This window comes from Scardinius erythrophthalmus, assembly GCF_964197995.2.
Source record: "Scardinius erythrophthalmus genome assembly, chromosome: 14".
In the NCBI taxonomy this organism is placed as follows: Eukaryota; Metazoa; Chordata; class Actinopteri; order Cypriniformes; family Leuciscidae; genus Scardinius; species Scardinius erythrophthalmus.
Window position 1 is genome coordinate 20,891,619 of NC_138234.1, and position 23,845 is coordinate 20,915,463.

The 23,845-nt window shown below is 35.5% G+C and overlaps 2 protein-coding genes across 6 annotated transcripts in view; one reads left to right on the forward strand and one right to left on the reverse strand.

Annotated features, from left to right (window-relative positions):
• Window positions 1-2: 2 nt before the first annotated feature.
• osbpl1a (oxysterol binding protein-like 1A) lies at window positions 3-17,092 on the forward strand. Of its 4 annotated transcripts, XM_081385307.1 has the most exons (29): window positions 3-350; window positions 1,812-1,938; window positions 2,014-2,099; window positions 2,222-2,296; window positions 3,576-3,687; window positions 3,799-3,884; window positions 3,971-4,115; window positions 4,351-4,418; window positions 4,613-4,657; window positions 5,114-5,187; window positions 5,342-5,405; window positions 5,491-5,592; window positions 5,674-5,796; window positions 6,524-6,605; window positions 6,701-6,807; window positions 7,154-7,316; window positions 9,677-9,869; window positions 10,823-10,898; window positions 11,014-11,148; window positions 11,687-11,784; window positions 12,240-12,422; window positions 13,198-13,305; window positions 13,448-13,537; window positions 13,615-13,741; window positions 13,868-13,984; window positions 14,366-14,489; window positions 14,618-14,708; window positions 15,418-15,438; window positions 16,083-17,092. In XM_081385307.1, the coding sequence occupies exons 2-29, from the start codon at window positions 1,815-1,817 to the stop codon at window positions 16,183-16,185; spliced, it is 2,922 nt and encodes a 973-aa protein (XP_081241433.1). In that variant the 5' UTR covers window positions 3-350; window positions 1,812-1,814; the 3' UTR covers window positions 16,186-17,092. The 4 variants fall into 4 exon arrangements, 3 of the variants coding, with proteins under 3 accessions (XP_081241433.1, XP_081241434.1, XP_081241435.1); XR_014031608.1 differs by lacking the exon at window positions 13,615-13,741 and having other exon boundaries at window positions 16,083-17,082; XM_081385308.1 differs by lacking the exons at window positions 3-350; window positions 1,812-1,938; window positions 2,014-2,099; ... (10 more) ...; window positions 6,524-6,605; window positions 6,701-6,807 and adding an exon at window positions 6,898-6,948 and having other exon boundaries at window positions 16,083-17,091.
• Window positions 17,093-22,332: 5,240 nt separating this feature from the next.
• ttc39c (tetratricopeptide repeat domain 39C) overlaps window positions 22,333-23,845 on the reverse strand; it is a 16,001-nt gene continuing 14,488 nt past the window's right edge. The window contains exon 15 of one of the 2 annotated variants that reach the window (XM_081384524.1): window positions 22,333-23,845. This exon is cut by the window's right edge and continues 426 nt beyond it. Coding sequence is in view for 1 of the 2 variants with exons in the window: in XM_081384525.1 (XP_081240651.1) it covers window positions 22,883-22,911 (29 nt within the window). In the remaining variant the exon portion in view is untranslated. The other variant, XM_081384525.1, reaches the window with a different exon arrangement.

Here is a 23,845-nt window from a genome sequence, read left to right on the forward strand (position 1 = left end):
GTGTTTTGTCAGTCAGCTGTTCATTCATATACTGCCGTGTGATGTTAGTGTGTGTTTGCGTTCATTTCGCGAGCGTCGGCACGCGCATATTCTGTGTGTAGTTGCACAACAGATTGTAAGATGTTTGTTGAAGATGCTTGTAAAGAACTTTGCACTATTAGGAAAGAACCACATGTGTGAGTTACACAAACAGGAAGCGTGCATCACATGCTTTGTCAAATCTATCAATGATGAAGCACAATTTATGAAATTTTTTTTTTTAATGTAACGTTATTTATTCCGGAGTGACTCTGGATTAGGGATGGTAGCGTGTCTCGAACCTCAAGTCATGCGTTAACGTTCAAAAACAGGCAAGTCTCCTTTATGTCTATATTTTAAGGAAGATATGTAAATATATTTATAATAAAATTCTAATAAGTTTCATTTAAAATGTTTAGAAAGTGGTTGACTCATCATAGAATGTTGATTAATATATATAACATGTTTCTGCTTTGCATCTCCGACTATTTTTGACCGTAGCTCATGGCCAAATTCTCACTTAATTCTTAAGTCAAGTGATAAACCCACATCCTGCTGACAACATCTGACAAGTTTATAAAAACGGGTTTCGAGGCTTTTTTAAAATGGTTGCCTAGTTTTATCCTTTTAAGTCGTTTTAAGTTTAGTTTGGCTCGTAAATATACTACATGTTTCCTTTGGGCTACTGACCTACATTAGTCTTCTGAACACAAAGAAAGCTTTATGATTTACCAAACGCTTATCGCGTTTAACGTGACGTTGTTAATCTGCATACCAAGACATTTTTCTTTCTTTGCTGGTTCACTGGCTGTTGTACGTCGATGTCTGAACTCTTGAAAGCCTGACTTACGGATTAGTACGACAAATCTATGAATTTTTTGGATGTTTATTGATAAAAAAATAATACATTTGCACATGTTTCCCGCGCTTCATATAGGATGATATAGATAGAAGAATATGATGCTCGTACTTAGGCTATGAAAGCTTGTTTCCGCCACTGAATAAAAATTCAATTAAATTAAAAAAGGCAACTGACATTTTATCCCACAATTCAGACTTTTTTCCCCTCAAATATTAGAGTTTTCATCGCACAGTTTTCACTTTCTCGCTAGACAGCTGACAGGACCTGAACAATGGAAGCTGTATATTAAATGTGCTTTATAAATAATCCTAACTTGCATACTTGCATAAAATGAGTATAAAAATAATTTTTCACTCTATCTTCTAATAATGTGTGATGTTTTTATTGTGGGTGAAAAAATGGGTAACACTTTATTCTACAGTGTCATTGTTACACATGTTACTGAAGTAATCACTATAAATGATGCATAATTACGTGCAGCAACTAACCCTAAACCAAACCCTCATCCTAACCCTAACCCTATAGTAAGTACATGTAGTTAATTATTATTACTCAGTACTTAAATGTATAATTACTCTGTGTGTAACCCAAAAACATATACAATGATGATTGAGAGCTAATCAAATAAACATTCCTCAAAACCCTGAACTTCACGTCGGCTCTATTTTTAATAAAAATTCCTGCGTCTCGAAGTGGCGTCATGTGCTTGTTATCTTTTTCCTCCAAACTAAACAAGGAAATCATTTAAAAGAATTTGCCCTCATAATTGTCGATCAGCGCAAAGAAAAATGACAATGGATTTCACAACATCTTGAAGCATCGAATGACTTTCTGATTGTTGGTGTTCCAGATAAAATTCCTCACAGGCTTGCTCTTCTTCACACTTACTGGCTCAGGTTTATGATTTGTAATGTTGTTGTTTTTTGGTAAGGCCATGGAGGAGCTGGACCCGGAGGAGCAGTTCCTCAGGGATGCCAGGAACGGGAACCTAGAAGGAATCCAGAGGCTATTGATGTCCAAGATAAAGGAGGAGGCCAAGATCGACATCAACTGCAAGGGTAGGACACGTCATTTGACCGTTCATATCTCTCTAGATATTTCTGAGCACTTCTAATGGCTTTGCTTTGTGTCAGGCAAGAGCAAATCAAATCATGGCTGGACGCCTCTTCATCTGGCCAGTTACTTTGGACATAAGGATGTTGTTGAGGCATTACTGAAGGTATCGATCATCTCAGGCTTTTGATATAACACACGTTCTATGTATGATATATGAGTATGTGTATTATGAGAAGAATGGCTTTGTGGGAGTTTCTGATTTGAGCTCATCTGTGCTTCTTACAGGCTGGAGCAGATGCCAACTTGCCAAATAATGTCGGAGACACGGCCCTCCATAAAGCAGCATTCACAGGGAGGAAAGTACGTATACTTCTATAATATATCATAATGCACTGAGAATATGGATATAAGCTAGAGCTAAGAGTGATAATCGGTTATTTGATAGATAGAAATATAGAAAGAAAGAAAGAAAATAACACCCAACTTTGGAATTCAAAGGTAAAGTAATTTATTTAGTGTATGTTTCTGGATAATTATAAACATTTGACTGTTTTTTATATATAAATGTGTAGCTTAACAATTAGACTGCCCAAAACAAAGATAGCAATACATTTGCATCCTTTCAGATCACAAAACAACTTGCCATAAATAAACTAATTAAATAAACAACAACAGTAGGCTATTTATAAAAAAAATTGTTAATTATTATACATTTTATAATTAGTTAATAACAATAATTGTATTAATATGTATTAATAATATTACAATTGATTAATATTAATATTATTATGCAGTTAGTGATATTCTAATTATTAATATTTATAGTAATTAATTAATAATATTTATGTTTTTATTGACTTAAAACAAATTGGCATAAATATGACAACAATGGTAATAATAGTGATTATTAATAAAATAATTTATTATTGTTATACATATTATTATTATTACAATAATATAAATGTTAATGTTATTAATGTTTTTATTATTATTATTATGCAATTAGTTGTATTCTAATTATTAATAAAATACAAATAATTAATATTATGTTTTTATTGACTTATTTAATTATTATAATGTATTATAATATTATGCAATTAGTAATATAATTATTAATAAAATACTAATCATTAATATTATGTTTTATTTATAATGTATTAATAATATTATTTTATTATGCGATTAGAAATATTAGAATTATTAATAAAATACTCATGAATATTGTGTTTTATTTATAATTTATTAATAATATTATTTTATTATTATGCAACTCAAAATATTATAATTATTAATAAAATACTCATAATGAATATTATGTTTTTATTGACATTTATTGACAAAAGAACTTGCCATAAATATGACAACAAGAATTGTAATAATAATAATTATAATAAAAACAAATAAAACAAATAATAATTATTATTACACATTCTATAATTACAATGATAATAATAATAATGACATTACTATTATCATCGTATAATTAGTAATATGTTAATTGTTAATAAAATATTCATAATTAATTTGATGTTTTTAACCAACATAACTATGTACCTGAATGCTGAATACAGATTGTCTGCAGAACGGCGAACACTGATTGGACTCTGAATACTAACCGAATGCTGATTTTGCTGTTTAGGAGGTTGTAATGTTGCTTCTTCAATATGACGCTTGTCCTTCTGTCATCAATGGGACAGCGCAGATACCTAAAGATGTTACCCAGTGCGCTGAGATCAAAAGCATGTTGGAGGGTAAGCGTGCTGAAATTGCATGAAAACGTCCATCTACTAAATGTACTAAATTGTAAAAAAGAGTGATTACTTTTGTCACTAGATTATTACTGATACTTTTTTACCAACTAGCTGCGGAGAGGACTGAAGAGAGGAAACTAGAGGAGCAGCTGCTGGAGGCGGCGCGGGAAGGAACCATATCTACCCTCGCTAGACTGGTAACCTTTGCCTAACCATTTTAAAGACGTCTACATCATGTAACATTGTTTAAACGTTGATGATAACTCTCTTGTTACTCGCGTAGCTAAACATGAAGAAACCCCCGGACATAAACTGCACGGACCTGCTGGGAAACACGCCGCTGCACTGCGCCGCTTACAGGGGTCAGAAACAGTGTGCCATCAAACTCCTGCAGCACAAGGCCAACCCTAACGTCAAGAACAAAAACGGTACCCAGCGCCAACTTATTGTTGCATCATTTTTTAATGCATTCAAAGCTGTCGTGTTAAAAGTCAATATATTCTCAATTAATGTCCGTTTTGTTAATGTCATAGTCCAATTTTTTACTCTATCAATTCAGTACGTCTACAAATTTATATGAATCATTAAATATATGTGTTTTATAAGGGTATATTGTGGTCGCCCGAAACACGCTGATGTTTATTTTTGCATATTTGTTTTCAGATCAGACTGTTTTTGACTTGGCTAATGATGCGGAAATGAAGCAGATCATTGCAGGAAATGTTTTGAAAGTAGGTTCATTTAACTGAACACTTCCGATGTAAGAGTGTCACAAATGTATGCAATATTTTAGTAATAACTTGTGCGGCTTGTTTCAAAAATACCTTGTCCATCACCGGATATCATAATATTTAGCATAATTTACACTCATTTACAGTGAAATCAGTGTACAATGTTGTGAATTTGGTTTCGTTTGATCCCACAGGGCATGACGCGGCATGTTAAAACATTTGAGGGGCCTCTTTGGAAGGTATGCTTTGTCAACCTATAGTATATATATAATTCTTTCTATATTTATTATTCATTCTTTTTGCATTGTTTATTCTGTATTATTTACTCTTTCTGTATTTGCTTATTTATTTTTTCGTATTTATTTACATATTTGTTTGTATATATTTGTTTATTTTTTCTGTTATTATTTATTCTTTATGTATTCATTTATTTATTCTTTCTGCCTTTTCTGTTATTAATCATTTATTGTTTATTCCGTATTTATTTATTTTTTTGTATTTATTTTTCTGTTATTATTTATTCTTTATGTATTAGTTTATTCTTTATTTAATCTGTTATTATTCATTTATTATTTTTATTTATTTATTTTTCTCATATTTATGTACTTGTTTTTATTATATATTTGATTTATTTTTTACTTATTTTTCTGTTTTTCTTGAATTCATTTTATTGTTTGTTTAATTTATTGTTGCAGAGCTCTAGATTCTTTGGCTGGCGCTCCTACTGGGTAGTTCTTCAAGATGGAGTCTTGTCATGGTACCCTAAACAGTGAGTATCTGCCTCTATTTCCAAAATGTAATGCTATTTTAATAGAAATTTTCATATATAATACAATTGAATGATAGCAAAATTGCTGAAATTAAAGATGCAGAAAAAAATATTTGAAAACTGTAATTTTTAATCCTATTTTTAACTCATCAAGGTCAGATGTAGATTCAAACGCACGTCGGCAAGTTTGCAAACCGCTAACACAAGCACAGTGCATGGTAGGATTGATTTTATGATTTATCATAAGATGCTGATTCATGCTTAATGAGGTTTTGAATGACTCCTTTTCTTTGCATCTTTCAGATTAAAGCGAAAGATAACTGCTATTTCACTGTCAAATACTTTGATGACAGCGTTCACCATTTCAAAGTGTCACAGAAGGACAACCCCGAAGACACCAGAAAAGTGAGATTCCTTTCTGCTCCTTTGTTTAATCTAGAGCGGAGAGCATTGTGTGAGTTTGTGTGAATGTGTTTTACTTCTCAGAGGTGGCTGGAGGCCATAGAGGAACATTCAGCTTTTAGCACACATTACTGCTCACAGGACCCTGACAGTGAGGAAGAGGAAGACGACGTTGTGTCTGTAAATGAGCTTTCTGACTCACTTCAGGTGAGAAATGTCCTCTGCATATTGTACATACCTAACAATCACATCAGCTGATAAAATGCACATGACTGCCCTTTCTTCCTCTTCTACGAGGACGTGTAGCTGTTCTGAAACCTTCATCATATGACAACCTTTTTTTTTACAGGAATTATGACAAAGATGACTGGCAGGGAAAACAATATATATGTGTGTGTATATATAGAGTATTATATATATTTTTTAATTTATTTGTTCTTTTTACATTGTTTATTTATTCATCCTGTATTATTCTTTCTGTATTTGCTTATTTATTTATTTATTTATTTATTTGTATTTATTTTCTGTTATTATTTATTCTTTATGTACTCATTTATTATTTATTTTTATTTATGTATTTATTCTTTCAGTTATTCTGTTATTCTTTTTCGTATTTATTTATTTATTTATTTCTATTTATTTATTCATACTAAAACTTTTAAATGAATAAAATAAAATAAAAATAAATTAAAAGTTTAAATTATTCCGTTTATTTGGTTTTATTTGGACTATATTGAACTATAAATAGATATGATCTTATGCTCATATATTTCTACAGTACCACAAACATTTATTCTGACTTCCCTTTTTCACTCTAACCACAGGAAGTGGTAAAGTTGACCCACACCTTTTCTTACAGTCATAACCTTTCTCTTCCTTAATATCCTTTTTCTAACAATTCTTTTTGTTGTCTTGTTCCTCTTTTGTGTGGCAGCGGGCTGAGTTGTGCCATCAGAGACTGGAGACTGAGCTGTTGGTCCTCCTGTCCATGGTGAAAGAGGATGACCTGGTGGAACGTAAGAGCTTAAATCATCTGCTGCATTTGATTGGCCTCGACCGCATGTGTAGATCTGTATTTTTAAAGCCACAGTGCTTCTTTATATCCTTGCAGGATTGCCTGTGACAGTCGTTAAGAAGCTGAAGGAGGTCTGTGAAGCCTCCAGTGAAACCTGCTCCTCACTGCACCAGTGCCTGGGTCTTTTTTCCAGACAGGAAGGAGTATGTATCTACTGTGCTGCACAAGTCCATGGAGTGCATTAGTGCCCGCCCACTTTTTTGGAATTCTTTTTCTATTCATTTTTCCTATAGTGATTATAACAGTCTTCATATTAGCCATGAACCAAACCAACCAAGTATGAGGTGAATCACAACATTACAAGGTTAAGTTGTTGTTAATGATCACAAATACATTGAAAATATAAAACATGAGCATGGGTGTATCATGTATTCCATGTATGGGGCACTTTAAGGGTTATTCGTCAAGTCTGTTTTTGTCAGGTCAGACATGTAAAATGCTAGATTATATTCCTGCATAGTGGATTTCTAAGTGTGTGTGTTTGTCCAGGCACGCAGTTCGAAACTGGAGCACGAGGTGGAGAAGAATAAAATCCTGTCAGAGGCTCTGCAGACGCTGGCCACTGAACATCATGAGCTGGAGCAGTCGCTGGTCAAAGGATCGTCGCCCCGCAGCGTCCGCAGTGAAGACGAGTTCTACGACGCTCTGTCTGGTGCGTACGTTTTAATCTTATGCCTAATTTACTTATTACACACTTGTCACACATTTAAATGTTTTTGGATTACTTATGTTATTTATGGCGAGACACGGCAGGCAAAAACATCGTTTTTTTTTTTTTTTTTTTTTTACTGGTCAGTTTTGAGATTTTGGGATATTTGTCTTCAATAACATGTCTTCTTTCAGGCCCCGTCCACACTACTGTGTTTTCGTTTAAAAACGGAGACCTTTTGCTACGTTTGCACCTCCCGTCCAGACTAAAACGGCAAAAACGGAGAAGTTTAGAAACGCTGCCGACCCGTTTTTCGTTTTGAATCTCCGGAGGGCGTTTTAGTGTGGACGGGTCAAAACGGAGGACTTTAGAAACGATGACATAGTAGAGGCTCACGCTCGGCTCTATGATTGGGTGTCATCAGTCATGGCGTATATCTTTGCTAGCAGCTGTTGTCCAAGTAAATTCTGCATTTTACAATGCTATAACTGCTTACATGCGCCGGAGGCAAGCTATTATTCACGCGATCTGTGACAATTCCCGTGTGCAGCGGCGGTATCGACCGTACATGGAGCGTCGGTTTTTGGTTAACCCGGGAAGAACCAGCGCATGGTGGGATAATTTTATCAATGAAGTTGTGTTTACACCGGCACACGCATGCCCAGTGTTGGTGAATGGTCACGTGATCCGCGTTTTCAGCCGTTTTAATGTGGATGGAGATCCATTCTAATACGCAGCTAAAACGCTGGTGTGGACGGAGATCGTATTCGCTTTAATTCTCCATTTCTAAATGAAAACGCAGTAATGTGGACGGGGCCTCAGACTTGTGAAAAAAAGTCTGAAATACACATTTAGGTCTTTATTTTACTACACTTTGTCTGTTTGCGTCTGTAGATTTCTCATAAATTCAACAAAAGTTGGCGTTCTTAATCAACATGCTGCTCTGCGATCGCTGTCTGCTCCCTGTCATCACATACACCATTAGAAAGCTCTCTCCTGTACAGTGCTGTCGGATCCAAATATGGTCATTTCCTTTTTATCAGGAACCAAGGGGATTTAACTCTAAATGCGCAATCTCATTGGCTGATATAAATTTTTAAAGCCCGTTTTCTCAAAATGACTTTTCTCTCATACTCCAAGTCCGAAATCTCCACTTCAGTAGCACCTATATACACCAAACTCTCCAGTCTTGTACCTAGTTATATTATGAAGACATTTACAGAGGGATTTGTAAATATATTATTCCTAGCTTTATATAACATTTATATAACATTTTATTCCAAAAAACATGGCGAAAATATTTTTTTTAAGGCTATTGACAGTATTTTCTGATTTACAGGATAACAGAAGTTGATATCCATAAATCCCTCAGTAATTTTTCCCCCATCTAATATGTGAACACAATGAAAAAATAATTTTGAACCTGGCTTTATCCAATACTCATTTTTTTTTTATATGCAAATTAGTGCATATTTAATTAGATAATGCCTAATTTGCATATTTAAACATTAAATTACAGAAAACGTGTAATACATTTTTTTTTTCTCATCTTAATGTAGGTAATCATCTGGGAAAGTTTCATAGTGATATCTGCTAGTTAAAAATTTTACCCTATTCACCTGTGTAATATCGGCCGTTTATTGCTCAGTGGCTATAATATAAAAAATTATAATCTGCTAATCTGTGCACCCCTAGTGCACTTTTGTGAATAATTTTGCCAAAAATATATTTTATATTTTGCACATAATGTAGTAGTATGGAGTGACTGGAGAACAGTTAAATAGCATCCCATATATTTGTTTTTTGTATTATTTGAATCGTAAGTATGCACTATGCGTTTCTGTAATGTTTTCAGGTGTATATTTTTGCCTCTTTTATTGAATAAAATAGTAGAGTGACAGAAAATGTATTAGGAGGAGATGCTGTACAAGGAATGGGATTGTGAAATTGCGCAGACTGAATTCAAACCTGCATTTCCCACACGAGCACCAAGGCTCAACGACATCTGCTTTTATGACAATGAGTTTTATACGTTTTCTCAAGTTAATAAGTGTATAGATTAAAGATGATCACGTCATGATTCCTACATCCCTTATCACTTAGTCATGTGAAATCCATGATTTACAATATCACTAAAGACCGTGAGCCCAATTAATACTTTCAGTCAGCAACTGTTACAGTAACAAGTAAATATTCAGAATCAGCTTCTTAATCATGAGCCACCTTTCTCAGTGATGTGTCCGGTTGTTTCCGGTTCCATTAAATGTCACCTGATCCCCTGCTCAGGTTTCCTCGGAGAGCTTGTTGCTGTCGGCCAGGCATTGTCCCGCTGAGCCATGTCTGTTTGTGTTGGGTTGCCACAGATTCGGACACTGAGACCGTGCTGAGCTGTTTTGAGGCGGCCGGCCACTCGTACGAAGACGGAGAGGACTTAAAGTCCGAGCTCTACTGCAGCGTCCCAACTCATCTCGGCGGCAGGATGTCCCAGGAAGACCGTCGTGGAGAGGAAGAGGATGAAGATGAGGTGGCCAGAGTTAATGGAGTGAGGAAACACAGGTAGGAATGCAAAAAACAAAAACAAAAAAAAACTGCAATACCAACTCTTTTATGCAAAGTATTTATTGCATAAATGTTTTTTTTTAAGTTCAAAGTTCAAAGTAACTGGACATTTTATATCAAAACAAACTTATACAATTCATATAAAAATAAATGTGATCTTAGACGTAACATTCAGCCCAGTTTGCTTTTTAATGTCACTTTGTTGTTATTTGCCCGGTTTCTTAGACGCAACTTCTCTGTTTTGTTTTGGTTTGTATCTTGTGGTAAATAATTTAGCGAGCCAAGGCCAGAAGAGGCGCTCATAATGAAACAGTAAAAGATTGATGAGGTAGCCGAGTTTAACGCCGTAATTTGAACTTTTAAGGCTTGGCATGTTGACTGATGGCCTGTTGACGGATAGTTGACTGTCTTTGCATCTGATCGTTGAGTATTTTTATTGGATGTCTCTGGATGCCTCTATTTTATAATAATGTATTTGGAACATTGTTCTAAATATATATACTCACACACACTTTGTTGTAATTGATTTTCTTGTTGTCCATTAAACTTTGATGCATGCATACCCTCTTTTTTTAGAGACTTCTCATATTGCTCACAATATTTACTTTTTGCTTTAACAAAAATTAACCACACACTACATTTCTTTATTATTAAATTAGTAAATTTACATTTACATTCAGAAGGTACAATATAAAATAGAAGGTTTTGGAGTATCTTGAGCACTCTGAAACTGATCGGGACACTGGCCTTGCTTTGCTGAATAAGATATAAAGCTTCCGTTACCTGTCTGATAACACCAGTCTAGACGTTTTCTGTCTGCATGACAACAGTAGTTACCATGAAAACAGCTAACTAGTCCGTTTTTCATTATTTTAGTGATTTCTAAATGTAAACAGGCATTTTTCAGAAGCTGATAAGGCACAGTTCAGTTCCTTTGAATTATTCCACAGGACAAGTTTACCTGCTCCCATGTTCTCCAGAAATGACTTCAGCATCTGGAGCATACTGAGGAAGTGTATCGGGATGGTGAGGATTTTACTATCATGTAACCTTTAACTTTTAGACAATATCTTTTTCATTCAAAACACTCAAATTAAGCAATTAAGTTTTGATTGATTCCATCTCTCCATCTCTCTTTCAGGAGCTGTCTAAGATCACCATGCCGGTTATTTTTAATGAGCCGCTAAGCTTTTTACAAAGGCTAACAGAATATATGGAGCACACGTACCTCATCCATCAGGCCAATGCTTTAGACGACTCTATTGAGAGAATGAAGGTGAAAAAAAAAATATATATATATATATACACATGACCCTCTATATGTCTGAAAACACAAGGAAAAACTCTTACAGGCCTAACATGCTAAATAACTATGAAATATGTCTAATGGCCAATTAATCAGCCAACTTTCCATCATCTTTGGCCAATTTTCAAATTTTCTCACATAAAAATTAGTTAACCTTGTACTAAATATCTTGTAAAATAAATAAATAATAAATTTCACTATAAATTCAAATATTTTCATTCATATGCTGTGCTATCATAAAATGTCTTATTGTATTAAAACATAGTTTAATACTGGTGATCACAATTGACCTCTCAAAATTGACCCATATAGACAGAGCAATAATTGACTAAATCGCCACTGTTATGAACTACTTTACCCTTTTATTGGTCTGTTTAATGCATCTTAAACAGATATTTCTTGAATTCAAGGTTTTCAAAGTCCCAAATCTTTAATAGACACCTGGATGAATCTAGTCTAACCAATAGATTGTCATCTTAGTTAATTAATCAATGTGTTTTCTATCCAGTGTGTGGCAGCGTTTGCAGTATCAGCCGTGGCGTCTCAGTGGGAAAGGACGGGTAAACCCTTCAACCCCCTGCTAGGAGAAACATACGAGCTAGTCAGGTGAGAGATTGAATGTTAGTTTATTAGCACTGACGTTAGCATTGCGGTGCAGTCACATTTACCATTGTTCAGTGAATTTTCGCAGGCCGAATCAGTCATTTCAATATGAATCCATTCGATCTGGAATTTCACACAGGGACGAACGATTTCACAAACAATTCAATGTAAATTCGTCATGCTGACCAGCAAAAGTTGTTTGGTTTAAGAGTAACTTGTGTGTGAGCCGTGGTTCATACATTGCTACACTAATGAGAATAGGCAATGGACCCACAAAATTTTGTTAATGTGACCGCACTTTTAGCGCAAGCATTTCAAATATGACTTTTGCTTTTTTTTTTTTTTTTTTTTTTTAGCATTCATGTTAGCATTAACATTAGCATTGCAACTGTAACTTTGTGTGTGTGTGAATATAAATATATCAGGGATAATTACCATGTTTTTTCCACAACCTTCAGGGATGATCTTGGTTTCCGGCTGATATCGGAACAAGTGAGCCACCATCCTCCTGTCAGCGCCTTCCATGCCGAGGGATTGCAGAAGGACTTTGTGTTTCATGGCTCCATCTACCCCAAACTGAAGTTCTGGGGTAAAAGCGTGGAGGCCGAACCTAAGGGCATCATCACTCTAGAACTTCCTAAGTAAGCGTGTGCGATAGAGCTTTACTATTAGTATTAGTATTTACATTGGTTCTCATTTGCTAATAATTGCGTGGACTATTTAGTATTTGTATGCACATGTTTTTCCAACCTGATCTCAAGGGAAAACGTACAAATTCTACGAGGTGGCTAATTCGTACAAATTCATACGACCTCACTCGTACGAATTAGTCCGATTTTTACGATTTTTTTGCAAAATCGTACATATTTTACTAATTGCCCAATTCGTATGAATTCATACGAATGACCTACCCCTGACCCAGCCCCTAAACTTACCCATCACGTGGGTTTAGACAAATCGTACAAATTCGTACGAGTGAGGTCGTACGAATTCGTACGAATTAGCCACCTTTTTATCATTCGTACGAATTGGTCGTGAGATAGTGTTGGTATTTCAACTTTTTATGAAAAATGTTCACCTAATTCACAACATGTGAACCTCACAGCACATGAAATTGTTCTTAACCTCGTTCCAATAAGCGAGTTCACACCATGGTGGAATTGTAATTTCGAAATTCTGACTTGTAAAAAGTGTTCATGTCTTTGTAGAACTCGTAATTACAACTTGTAAACTCAGAATTTGTCGGAGAGCTCCGACTTGTACCATGTGACTGCTGTACTACCTGACCACTGCAGATAAATTTTGACATTGATAGTATAGTTTTGCCTTAAAAACACATAATTCCATAAGAACGTCACGAGTTGTCGCACAGACACCCATTGATTTAGTAACTGTCATATATTAAACATGTTACAGGCATAATGAGGCTTACACATGGACGAACCCCACGTGTTGTGTCCACAACATCATCGTGGGACAGCTGTGGATCGAACAGTATGGCAGTATGGAGGTTATCAACCACAGGTATCAACCAGACTCTTCTTTAGATGTACTAGTTCTGGTTTCACTTTACAAACTTTATTAAATGTACTAGTTCTGGTTTCAATTTACTAACTCTATTAATGCTGACCCTTGACGGATCATTTTGACTGATATTTGCCAATAGAACTGGTGAAAAATGCTGCTTGACTTTCAAACCGTGTGGCCTTTTTGGGAAAGAATTGCATAAGGTTGAAGGCTACATCCTGGACAAGAGGTCAGTGGTTTGAGTTTTTAATTTCCATGGTAAATGTTCACGTCATTTTACATTGATTATTTGTTAATTCCACATAGCAAAAAGAAGGTTTTCATCCTTTACGGGAAATGGACGGAGTGCATGTACATAGTCGACCCAGTTCTGTTCGAAACTCAAAAGAAGAATGATAAAAAAGCGTCGGAAGACAAGAAAAGCAGTAAACAGGTGTTTCTGAACGTTTTCATACAACATTCGTCAAGATACCCGTCTATTGTAATAGTGCCAGACTAATAAGGCTAAATGTAAGAGATGCACTACATGTTTTATAACTGTTTTCTTGGTGTTTCTCAGCTATCTCAGACATCAGACTCAGAAGAAACACCTCAACCAGGTGGAGATTCACTGGATGTGATCCCAGGAAGTCAGTTGCTCTGGAGAATACCACCTAGACCAGCAAACTCTACCCAGGTCTGTTCCAAAATAGTTGTCGCTCTGAGAAACCTTGTCCTTCCTTTTCTTTAAAAAAAGTGAATGGGGCTAATTTGTAAAAGTTTAGACTTAAGAAAATGTGTACTACACTTTTCAGTGTAAAATTATATCCAGGTTTAATTATGAGCTTTTAAAATCTCCAAAAACTAACTTCCTTTCTAAGTGCCTCAATGTAACCTTGATTTTTGCTTCTTCTTTTTTTTCTTTTCTTTTTTTTAAAGAAGGAACGAGTCAGAATTAATTTTTGTGGTAATCAGCATTATGCCACAAATGCTGTCATTTGAACTTTTTTTCTACATTTGTTTCTTATTATCTTCTAATTTTTTTATATATATTTTGGTTTAATTTGCATATAAAAAGATGTACAACTTCACTACATTCGCAATGCAACTCAATGAGCTGGTCAAAGAGATTGAAACGGTTATCCCAAAATCGGACAGCCGACTGAGGCCGGACATTCGAGCCATGGAGAACGGAGACATCGGTATGCGTTTTCCTGTGTGCATCTTTGTGCCATTGCTGATGATGTGCTTATGATGCCATATTACATATCTGTAGAACTTCTTGCAAACCAGCAACATTGAAATTGAAATTCTTTTTTGATCATCCCAGACCTGGCTAGTGAGGAGAAGAAGCGATTGGAGGAGAAACAGAGGGCGGCACGTAAGAATCGCTCTAAGTCGGATGATGAGTGGAAGACGAGGTGCAGAAATATTATATTACAGTTTTGTATTTTCAGACAATAATTTTACTGTACGCTTTTTCCAAAAGTTACTACAGTTAGTAGTACAGTTAGTAGTCAAAAATCATATTCAATAAAAAATGGGATCTCCTTCAAACATTGTTTTTCAGAATCTCATTGTGATGAAATGATTTTCATCATTTTTTGATGAAAGTGTTGGCAAATACTATGTAAAATGTTGTAAAAATAACTGCAGATGCTATGCACGTTTTTTGATGTTGTAAAATTAGGGTTTGCTTGTGACTAACTGCATTCACTGTAAAAATTGATCAGTTGACAACTTAAAGAAAGTGAGAAAACTCATTCTTCATGCGTAATTGAAAAAAATCAGTCTTGTGGAATTAAGTTTACATAACTTAATTTTTTCAATTACGCATGAAGTTTATTACTTAACAATTTTAAGGCAACAGGTTTCCTCACTTTTTTACATTGTCAACTGATCACTTTTTACAGTGTAACAAATTCTATTATGCACACTAAATTTAGTCATTTATTTTACTTTATTACACCATTTTTCTATCCATAGCTTAACAGTATCTACTTAAGTAAGTCATTGATGTTTAACAGCACTCTTAGTCCTGGTTAACTGAACACTGTCCTTTGCATTTAACCCCATTTTCCCTTTCGTTTCTTTTGGCATTATCATCCATCCTGTGACTGCGGCGAACAGAAACGTTGCCTCGGGCCCCAGGTTTGACGCTTGCTTTGTTGCTCTGTCCTTTTCATTCAACTGCAGCTGTTTCACTCCTGAATCACTCCTGGGATCTTTGTAACCACAGTCTGTAATTATTGCACAATTAGGGTTTTTTATGGTAGAATAACATTTGCAACAATTTGTAACAACATAATTATAGTAAAACATTTGTTTTGTGTGTGGGCCATTATGATAAAAAAAAAAAAAAATTAACCTCAAATAGTTAGTTTTTGACCAAATGTATACATATAGTAAGTCTCTTCTACAGTATTTTTTTTAGATTATCATATGTAAATGGGACTTCACACCAAAGGAATGAGTGCTGTTTTATGTCCCCTTAGTCAATCTATTTTTAATGTGGAATAAGACAATGTAAACAGAGCTCCCTGGCCTTCCACTGCAAGAGCAGGGTGAAACTTTACACCCGGTTTAAGTGTTACAGCCAAATGCTCCACTGAATCTCTTAAATAAAGAAAGATATTATTGTAATGGGGGAAACAGAGAAACATTTTCTTAAGCATGTTTGGCTGTTGAGTTGACTGACCCCAGGAGACTCAATGTGGCAAAACGGTCTGTTATAATCAACTATCAGTGGTTTTATGTGTTTGCTGATCTGAACCTTTTCTTGTTGTCCAAAACAGGTGGTTTCATCAAGGTCCAAATCCACACAATGGCTCTCAGGACTGGCTGTTCTCCAGTGGTTACTGGGACCGTGATTATTCCCAAGTACCGGACATATACTGATCCACAGGAATTCGCTGTCATTGATGAATGTATAGTTAAGACTACCCCTAATGTAACTAAAAAACATGTACCTTGAGCTTGTTGGCCAGGTGAATATTTTAAATATTATATATGCAATACTTTTTCAAAAGACAACTGTTTTAAACTCACTGCTCTGTATAGCTGAATTAAGAGTTTTCACAGTTTCATATTTAAGATGCATATGCAACAATCAAGGCTTTTGATATAATAACAAGCTGGCCTTGATATAGTAATATCAGTGTACTGTAATAGCAATAATGGGCTATTTTAGTCCTGCAAAAAAGGATTTTTCCATAGGAAAATTTGTTAACTGGTAAATTTGGGTGTCCCCCAAGGTTCAAGTCGGAGTCTATTTTGTTTTCTGTTATTTGGGAAACAACAAAAAAATAAATTCACTTGTCATTTCTTAAGATGGTAACATGCCCACTGTGTTGAGTGTGGAATGTGTTATAAAACACAAATTAATTTGAAAATGACTGTTACGTTTGGATTAGAACTTTTTAATCTGCAAATTCATATTTTCCACTCACAATACAGTATTTGGACAGTGATTCTATTTCTGCTGCTCTTTCTGTTGTGATGTTGATTTTTATTTAGAAGGATGCCTCTATGGTGTCACTAATATATTGACTAATGTCTTGTCATATTATTATGTTTTTAATTTTTAAAGTTGGTCAGTGACAGGAACATGGATCTGTAATGCAGTCTACTTTTAACCCCATATCCATTTATTTTGTGTGGGTGTGTTACATGTTTTTGTGTGCATATTTTTTTAGAGATTTATCTTGTCAAAAAATGCCTGTATACATAAGTAATGCACAGAATTATTTAAAAGGTATTAAAGATTATATTTACATCACATCTAAATAAAACTGGAAAAAAGTGTATGATCATTTCATGCAATATGAAAATACAAAAAATAATGAACCAAAACAATATGACCACCTGCCTAATATGCTGTTGGACCTCTGTGTGCAACCAAAACCGCGCCAAGCAACAAACCATTCCTGAACAATTTGTGGCAGGGTGCATTATACTGCTTAAAGAAGTCACTTCCACCAGGACCACAATTGTCATGAAGGGGTGTACAGTCACAACAATGGTCACCTACAATTAGGTAGGTAGCACGTGTCAAATTTACATCTGCATGAACGGCCGGACCCAGGGTTTCCCAGCAGAGCATTCACACGCACATGGCTGTCCACGTGACTCATCGGACAAGGCAACCTTCTTCCACTACTCCAAGGTCCAGTTCCTACACTTGTGTACAAAACAAGTCACAAAATGCTGTGTTTGTATGAAACAAGAGAGAGCGAGTCCACAATACTGGATGGCATAATTAAAAAACTGTACACAAAATATTGATTCGACTGAGTTTTAATAATTTATTAGCTCACCAAATGCAAAACTTCCACGCAGAAAAAACATTCCTAGCAATGTAAAGCGCCGCTGACTTAAATTCTTTTTGAAAAAGTAGCAACTCATTTTGATAAAGTAGCAATTCATTTTTAAAAAGTAGCGATTCCTTTTTGATAAAGTAACAATTCATTTTTTTTAAAGTAGCGATTCATTTTTAGAAAGTATCGATTAATTTTTAGAAAGTAGCGATTCATTTTGGAAAAAAGTAGCGATTCATTTTGATAAAGTAGCGATTCATTTTGGAAAAAAGTAGCGATTCATTTTGATAAAGTAGCGATTCATTTAAAGTAGCGATTCATTTTGAAAAAGTACTGATTCATTTAAAAAAAGTAGCAATTCATTTTGGAAAAGTAGCGATTCTTTGAAAAGTAGCGATTCTTTTTGGAAAAAGTAGCTATTCTTTTTTTTTAAGTAGCAATCCATTTTGAATAAACTAATCGATTCATTTTGAATGGTTATAGCTATTAATTTTAAATAAACGTATTGATTAATTTTGGATGGAAGTAGCTAACAGTTTTGAATATAGGAATAGAAAGAAAAAGTAGGGATTCATTTTTTTAGAAAGTAGCTATTCAATTTTAAAAAGTAATGATTCATTTTTTTTAAAGTAGCGATTCATTTTTAAAAAGTAGCGATTCTTTTTGGGAAAAGTAGCGATTCATTAGGGCCCAAGCCCTGAAAGGGCGGAGGCCCTATTGTTTTCGTAAGGATTATTTTTTTTTTTTTCTTCATTATTTTTTTTTTTGCCTTTTTGCCACTTTTGGGGCCCTTAACATGCTCAAAAACTCTTGAAATTTTGCACACACGTCAGAACCCGCGGCCATCAGGGCCGGGCTGAAGCTGGTACCGGGGCGTGGCAGGGGGGCTCGACAGCGCCCCCTGGAATGGGGTCCGAAAACTTGGTCCATAAATCAAACACGCTTGCATGTAATAATATGAAACTCAGTACACATATAGATCTCATCGGGCCGAACAACTTTCGTGCTCTAAGTTTTACAAAAGCCCAACAGGAAGTCGGTTATTATACGTTGTTTGGAAAACGCATACAATGGAATGTGAAATACTCCTCCTAGGGATTTCATCCGATCGCCACCAAACTCGGTGAGAATAAAGTCAAGACATTGAGGATGAATTCTTGCGAACGGATTTTTGATATCTCAAACGGTTTGGCCGTGGCGAGGAAACAAATTTATGGCGAATAATGGGACACAGGAAGTGTGTTATAACTTCTGCATACATTAACTGATCTTGATGAAACTTCAGCAGTGTGTTTGTTGTAAGAGGCCGATCACATGGATGTGACTATTGTGAGTCAAAGTTATAGCGCCACCAACTGGCAGCAGGAAGTGTGTCACTTTCAAAATTCTTTGAATTCACCCTCTTAATTTTACCCGATTTGCTTCAAACTTTATGTGTATAATGTAGACACACGGCAGATGTAGACCTGTGAAAGAATTATTGATATCTTAGATACTGTTGCCGTGGCAACGCATCAAACTTTAATATTCTTTTCGGATGCGTTTGAGACTCTTAGCATGCTTGAAATTGGATGAAACTCGACAGATACATCACATTTATTAGCCAGTAGACATGTGAAAAGTTTCAGAAACGGGCGTGGCAGGGGGGCTCAACAGCGCCCCCTTGAACGGGGTCTGAAAACTTGGTCCATATATCAAACACGCTTGCATGAATTAATATGAAACTCGGTACACATATAGATCTCATCGGGCCGAACAACTTTCCCTCTGTCAAGTTTCACGCCAGCCCAACAGGAAGTCGGCTATTATGGGTTGTTTGGAAAACGCTTGCTGTGGAATGTGAACTACTCCTCCTAGAAAATTCATCCCATCCCCACCAAACTCGGTGTGCATGAAGTCAAGACATTGAGGATGCTAAATTGCGGACGGATTTTTGATATCTCAAACGGTTTGGCCGTGGCAAGGAAACGAATTTATGGCGAATAAGGGACACAGGAAGTGTGTTATAACTTCAGCATACATTATCTGATCTTGATGAAACTTCAGCAGTGTGTTCGTTGTAAGAGGCCGAACACAAGGATGTGACTATTGTGAGTCAAAGTTATAGCGCCACCAACTGGCAGCAGGAAGTGTGTCACTTTCAAAATGCTTTGAAATCACCCTCTTATTTTTACCCGATTTGCTTCAAACTTTATGTGTATAATGTAAACACACGGCAGATGTAGACCTGTGAAAGGATTTTTGATATCTTTAATACTGTTGTCGTGGCAACGCATCAAACTTTAATATTGTTTTTTGATGCTTTTGAGACTCTTAACATACTTGAAATTGAATGAAACTCGACAGACACATCACACTTATTAGCCCGTAGACTTGTGCAAAGTTTCAGAAACGGGCGTGGTGAGGGGCTCAGTAGCGCCACCTTTAGTCATAAATGGGGGGGGTTAGTTTTATCAACAGCAACAAAACTTGGTATGTGTATTGTTCTCATCAAGACGGACAACTTTCTAATTTACATTAACGATCTCTGACCAACAGGAAAAGAGATATTTTGGTTTGAATGTGGATTTTCTGAAGAATTTTCTCTCCCTCTCTCTGTGTCTCTGTGTGTGTGAGGGGAGGGGGGGATTTGACTATTGCTTTTATATTGTTAATCAAGGTTTCAGGGGCTTTTGGGGTCCTTAACGTGCTCAAAAACTCTTGAAACTTTACACACAGGTCAGAACCCACGGCCATCAGTGCCGGGCTGAAGCTGGTACCCGGGCGTGGCAGGGGGCTCAACAGCGCCCCCTTGAACACGGTCTGAAAACTTGGTCCATATGTCAAACACACTTGCATGAATTAATATGAAACTCGGTACACATATAGATCTCATCGGGCCGAACAACTTCCGCAGTCTAAGTTATTAGCTCCGCCCAACAGGAAGTCAGCTATTATGGGTTGTTTGGAAAACGCTTGCTGTGGAATGTGAACTACTCCTCCTAGAGAATTCATCCAATCGCCACCAAACTCGGTGTGCATGAAGTCAAGACATTGAGGATGCTAAATTGCGGACGGATTTTTGATATCTCGAACGGTTTGGCCGTGGCGAGGAAACAAATTTATGGCGAGAAAAGAGAAACACGAAGTGTTATAACTTCTGCATACATTAACTGATCTTGATGAAACTTCAGCAGTGTGTTCATGGTAAGAGGCCGGTCAGATGGATGTAACTATTGTGAGTCAAAGTTATAGCGCCACCAACTGGTAGCAGGAAGTGTGTCACTTTCAAAATGCTTTTATCAAAAGTGGGGGGGTTACTTTTACCCACAGTTACAAAAATCAGTACGCATATTGGTCTCATCGAGCCGGACAACTTTCTAATTTACAGTCATTAGCTCCGAGCAACAGGAAGTCAGATATTTTGGTTTGAATGTGGATTTTTTGGATATGTCAGACTCTGAGTTTTTAGTTACTCCTCCTAAGTGGTTTATTTTATTCACACCAAACTTTTTCAACATGATAAAAAATACATTCAAGATTATATATATATATATATATATATATATATATATATATATATATATATATATATAAATATAGCTGCGAGCAGCGATGAAGGGCCAAAGCCGGCGGCACCGCCACCCCGGTGCCTTTAGGTAACTAAAGGCATCGGGGTTGCGGTGCCTCCGGCTTGGGCCCGTAATCGCTGCTCGCAGCTATATTTTTGATTATAATCACTCATTAGATATACATTGAAGCTGCAGTGGATTCCAGAATCCTCCCCTTCACATTCTATTCGATTCACATACGATTCGATTCATATTCGATTCACATTTGATTCGATTCAATTCACATTCTATTCGCTTCACATTCAGTTAGATTCACATTGGATTCACATTCTATTAAATTCACATTCGAGTCACATTTTATTCCATTCACATTCGATACACATTCAATTATTCACATTAGATTCTATTAAATTCACATTCGATTCACATTTAATTTGATTCACATTCGCTTCGATTAATATTCGATTCCAAGAAATGGGCAGGAATAAAGATCTGAGTGACTTTGACAAGGTCCAAATTGGTATAGCAAGGCGACTGGGACAGAGTTTACCAAGAGTAGTCTACACACAAAATGATAATCAGATCAAATACAAAGGTTTATCAATAATATTTTACTGAAGTTAAAATACAGCGGTATTTTATTTGGGGCTTGTGCTCCAGTAAAAATGACCTAGTGACGATCCTGGTTATTCTACTAAAATATAACTACCATCACCAGTGGTGGAAATGGTCAAGATTCACTGGAGGAACATAAATAAAATGCTAATTTTTAATGTTGTCTTAATATCGCACTTACTATTTTTCACACATAAGAGTCATAAAATATATAACAGGCTTTGTTTCAGGAAGCGAGTCATTTGCGGGTCCATGGCATCAAATAGTCTAAAAACCTGAAAATAATATACGCTTACATAAAAATCTTACTTCCATAAAAATGTAAGATAAAAATCTTATCTTACATAAAAATGTAAGATAAGTGACAAAAACCAGTTTAAGATGAGATTATTCTGACATAAGAATATTCAGATCCTTATTGTATTTTTGTTTTTTCACTAATGCATCAGTAAAGGCATCTAATTAATAGCTGAAAAAGAAAATAGAATTGGAATAGAACTTACCATTTGAGCTCTGCAAACTCCTGCCTCAAACATAAGTCAATAAACACACGAACTCATGTACAGTGTTTGATGGCAAGTATCGTTATTTTATTATTGAAATTTCCTAATTCTTTTGTCCTTACAAGGTATAAATACCCTGAACATCCAATATTGACACGTTTCACAGTGAAGACATGTTTTGAGCTTCAGACCGAGTTACTGAGAGAGAGACCAGAGGGGATTTTTCCATAGAGAATCATGTACAGTAGTGAATTAAGTCCACTGAAGGGACAGACATATTACATCTATGGGGCCAAGAAAATAAGGTGGTGCAAATTTCACAACAATTTCACAATATATACACACTCAAAATTATTTCAAGTTATTTAGAGGCAACATCATCAAAAGGAGATACTGATGTGCTGTTAAAAGTCTACAAAAAATAAGCTTGGGCCAAGAATATTATTACAGAACATCTGGCACAAAAACCCAAATACAACATACAGTTTGTCAAAACCAAGGTCCAAAATGAAATGACCTCCTCTGGCCCAGAGGAAGACCGGTAGGTAGTTGTGCATGGTTTTCACTTCAGAAAATGTCTGCTGTCCAGCAGAGGACAAGAGATCGAAAGTTATGGCAAAGATGCTGCTGTTCTCAAACCTAATACACAGAGGTACAGATGAGATGAAATTAGTCAAATCTATGTTCTAGCATCACCAGAGGAACCCTGACGTACTTTAGGCCTTGTGACACCTTTGTAATCGTCAACCCTAGTGTTAAAACTTTGCAATAAATACAATGAAAACAGCCAACTTTGAATGTAATGCATTTTAACCTGTAAAAGTAGACTAGTGAGTAGACTAGACTAGACTAGACTAGTGACAAACCGCAATATATATATATGCCAGACCTATTCAACAACCAATATTTGACCATTTTGGCATGCTTGGAAGAAATAAAATGTTTTAATAAGAAATGACACGAAATGTTTTTTGAGCAGCAAATCAGCATATTAGAATAATTTCTGAAGGATCAAGTGAAACTGAAGATGCTAATAGTAATAATGCTGAAAATTCAGCTTTGCATCTCAGAAATAAATTATATTTTTAAATCGATTCAAATAGAAAAGTTATTTTCAATTGTAATATTTCACAATATTAATGTTTTTACTGTATTTTTTGATCAAATGCAGCCTTGATGAACATTCTTAAAAAAAAAAAAAAAAAAAACTTTATTCCAAACTTGACCGGTAGAAAAAATAAACAAATAATTCATTATTACAAATTTTTGAGTAAAATAATGTAAAATCAATTTTTAGATTTTACAAAAATTGGGCTCAAAAATAATAATAAATTAACATAATTACACATTTCAGTAAAATCAGAGCACTGGCCATTTCAGTCTCATAACGGTCGATCATTTGACTTCATAATGGTGCATACAATCTTGATTTGACATATAGGTAAGGTTGGATACTCTTATTTATTAAAGGGTTAAAGCGTTACACAATACGTTTTTTCATTTTATGTGTTAATGTTATCTATGTTCTATCCCATGCTAATGTATTTTGTATGATAGCGCAAGCTATGGGAAA

Bases quoted from the DNA above. Each gene is read 5' to 3' on its own strand.
- osbpl1a (XM_081385307.1), top strand. From the start codon at position 1,815: ATGGAGGAGCTGGACCCGGAGGAGCAGTTCCTCAGGGATGCCAGGAAC. The intron at 2,100-2,221 runs GTATCGATCATC...TGCTTCTTACAG, and splicing joins TTGTTGAGGCATTACTGAAG to GCTGGAGCAGATGCCAACTT. The intron at 13,985-14,365 runs GTCTGTTCCAAA...GCATATAAAAAG, and splicing joins GACCAGCAAACTCTACCCAG to ATGTACAACTTCACTACATT.